At 37.9% G+C, this 3,513-nt stretch overlaps 1 protein-coding gene across 1 annotated transcript; it reads right to left on the reverse strand.

Annotated features, from left to right (window-relative positions):
• Positions 1–373: 373 nt before the first annotated feature.
• Positions 374–1,330, reverse strand: LOC105870539 (olfactory receptor 13C9). The gene has a single exon (XM_012763184.2). It carries the CDS (start codon positions 1,328–1,330, stop codon positions 374–376), a length of 957 nt encoding a protein of 318 aa, XP_012618638.1.
• Between the last annotated feature and the right edge of the window lie 2,183 nt (positions 1,331–3,513).

The raw sequence follows: 3,513 nt of genomic DNA on the forward strand, positions 1-3,513 counted from the left end.
TTATAACTCAAGAATTCTTTGTCAGACCAGTATTTTTTAATGTGAAAGCAAGAAAACTTTCTCAGGTATATACTCAATTCCAATACAGTAAAAAAATACACAATATGAAAGATACTGTTCAAAATGTTACAAAGTGGCCACCTCCTAGTATTAGGGTAATAGGTAACCTCTACTTTCTGCCTCATCTTAATGTCCTGTAACTGGCAAATTCTATAGAATGAACATATAATAATTCTGAGATGCTTTATCTCATTATAAAAATTTTAACATAATACATGAAGCTGTTGAAAAACAGTAAAAGTAACCAAAATTCTAATATAAGTTTCAAGTTTCAACAATGCCCAATCCGTTCATAATCCAATAGATTTTCCACTCACTTGCTAAAGAACCTTCTGCTCAGTAGATGTCTTACTGCCTCTTTCACATCCTTGTTTCTGAGGCTATAGATTAAAGGATTCATCATGGGGGTCATCACCCCATAGAACATGGATATAAGTTTGTCGGTAGCATTCAAGTCATCTAAATTTAGTGTCTCTTTAGACTTGGGCTTCATGTACATGAAGAGGATGGTCCCATAGAATATTATCACCACAGTGAGATGGGCTGAGCAGGTAGAGAAGGCTTTGCTTCTCCCCTCAGAAGAGCGGATCTTGAGGATGCTGGCAATGATTAATGAATAAGAGATGACAATCAAGAGCAGTGGCATCAATGTGAACAATGTCGTGGCCACAAGCATGATGAACTCATTGCCTGAGATGTCAGCACAGGCCATCTTCATGACAGCCAGAATTTCACAGGAGAAATGATTGATGACGCTATTCCTACAGAAAGGCAATTGTACCACAAATGCAGTTTGTACGGCAGAGTTGACAAGCCCTGCAAACCAGGACCCAGCTGCCATGGGCACATAGGCATCCCTGCTCATGATGATGGGATATCTCAGAGGGTTGCAGATGGCCACATAGCGGTCAAAGGCCATCATGCCCAGGAGCACACACTCTGTTGTTCCCATGGCCAACCCAAGGAACATCTGCACTGCACAGCCAGAGAAGGAAATGGTCTTTCTCTCTGAGAGGAATCTCACCAGCGTAGAGGGGATGGAGGTGGTGGTGTAGCAGATGTCCAAGAATGAGAGGTTGCCCAGGAAGAAGTACATAGGGGTGTGAAGGTGAGAGTCCAAGATGCTGATTAAAATGAGAGTACCATTGCCCAGAAGGATGATCACATACATTGCTAGGATCAGCACAAAAAAGAGTAACTCAAGCCTTGGGTAACCAGAAAGCCCCTTCAGAAAAAATTCCACCAAAATGGTTTGGTTTTCCCATTCCATTTTACTGTTCTATTTTGCCTATAAGAAGTCAAAGAATTTTTAAATACACATAATCTCTACTATGGTAAGTCCAAGTTTACCAATGCATCAGTATAAAAATTTGCCATGAACCCAATAAGATTATGGAAGAAAAAAACAGGGAAGGTGAGGAAGGGAGAAAACAGAATGGAATAAAAGAAATAAACAATGTATAAAGAGAAGTATGAGGGAAAAGCTATTGTATTGATCAATCACTCTGGATCAGGAACTTTGTGATTTTTTTCCCCATACATTATCTCATTTAAACCCTACAATTTTATCATTTTAAAGATAAGGAAACCTAAACTGATAGAGTTAAGCCTATAGTCATAATTAATATGTAGCACAACTTAGGCTCAAACTCAAGCCCGCATGCTTGTGGCTCATACTTACCTAAAGTTTGTCTATGAATTATAAAAGCAATATAAAATGTATTATATAAGGGATTTGGTAGGTTACTTTCAAAAGGTAGCCTGGCTCCCAGATCAGAAGAACTCAGCAATAACCCACATATATTCAAATACTGAAAGAAGTATGTCAATAGGAAGGAAGATTAATCAGAAATGAACCCAACCAGCATTTATTGAGCACCTGATTGTCCAAAAAACATGTCCAATTCATAGAAAGCTCTGTAAATCTGAAATCTTTTTGTTAAAATACAAGCACCTTTCTATTGGTGGGGGCTAGAACAGTTTCTTTTAATTTTGCTTTTTAAAATTACTATATAATTAAATATCATACCATAAACTGATTTTTAAATTTAATGTACATTTCTGTGAATTTCAAAACATGTATAGATTCATAAAACTACCATCGTAACCAGAATACCAAACTCTTCTATGACCCAAAAACATTCCTTCATGCTATGTGTTTTTTAGTAATCTATCTACTCATAAATCCTGACAACCACTAATATGTGTCTGTCCCTACAGCTTACCTTTCCCAGAATGTCATATAAATGGAATCATATGAGCCATTGGAGTTGGCCTTCTTTCACTTAGCACAAATCCTCTGAGATCCATTCAGGCTGTTATTGTGGAATAATATTCCATGGATGGATGTACTTTATTTTGCCTTATCCATTCACCTTTTGAAGGACATCTGGGCTCTTTCTAGTTTTTGGCAATTATGAATAGAGCTACTATAAATTTTAATTAGTTGGGAGGCTGAAGTGGGAGGATTACTGGGGCCAGGAGTTCAAGACAGTCTGAGCAACATGGTTAGACCTCATCTCTACAAAAAGCAAATAGAAAAATTAGCCAGGCATGGTGGCATGTGCCTGTAGTCCCGGCCACTCAGGAGGCTGAGGCAGGAAGATCACTTGAGCCCAGGAGTTTGAGTTTGTAGTGAGCTATGATGATACCACTGCACTCTAGCCTGGGCAAACACAGTGAGATCCTGTCCTGGAAGAACAAAAAAATTTAATTGGGTTGTTTGTTTTGTTGTTGAGATTTGAGCATTCTTTATATGTTCTGGATATGAGTTCTTTATGATATATGTTATTTGCTGGCCTAAATTATCTCCTAGTCAGTGGCTTGTCTTCTCCTTCTCTAATAGAAACGCCTTTCAATTGCCATTTTAATTAATTGCTACCTAAGTACAATTGACCAGAACACAAAAGAAAGCCTATAACTAAAATGTCATCTTCTAATGGGAAATTTTCTGACATTTCTCACTTTGGGTGATTCCACAGGGCAACTATCACCCAGGAATCAGGAATGGTGACATTTGCCTCCAAAGACCTTGCCTCAGAAAGTCTCAAGACATCTCTTTTAATTTTTCCTTAGGAATAGCCCTTCACCACCACCCCCACCCCCACACAAACAAATTTCTAGTAATATCCTTATCCAGGGACACAGAATCTATTGAAAGTGTTCCAAAAAGTAATTATGTAATTTCTGCTAAAAAAAAAAAAACCAGGCACTTAACACATAGACTATTTCTCATTGAAAAAACCTGGCACAAGTTTAAGGTCTATATTGAGTCCTTTGAACCTATTTCAGTATGTTTCTAATTAGCTGAACCTGCCTTTGGCTGTTAGTAGGTACTTCTTCTCTTATCCTCTTTCACTCTTATTTCCATCAACTCCACCCTTTATATTTTGGTATTCTTTTATACCCTAAAGAAGAATGCTTCATGTTTCAGCTGAGTCCCAGATTCACCTT

The sequence above is a fragment of the Microcebus murinus genome, chromosome 12, assembly GCF_040939455.1.
Source record: "Microcebus murinus isolate Inina chromosome 12, M.murinus_Inina_mat1.0, whole genome shotgun sequence".
NCBI lineage: Eukaryota > Metazoa > Chordata > Mammalia > Primates > Cheirogaleidae > Microcebus > Microcebus murinus.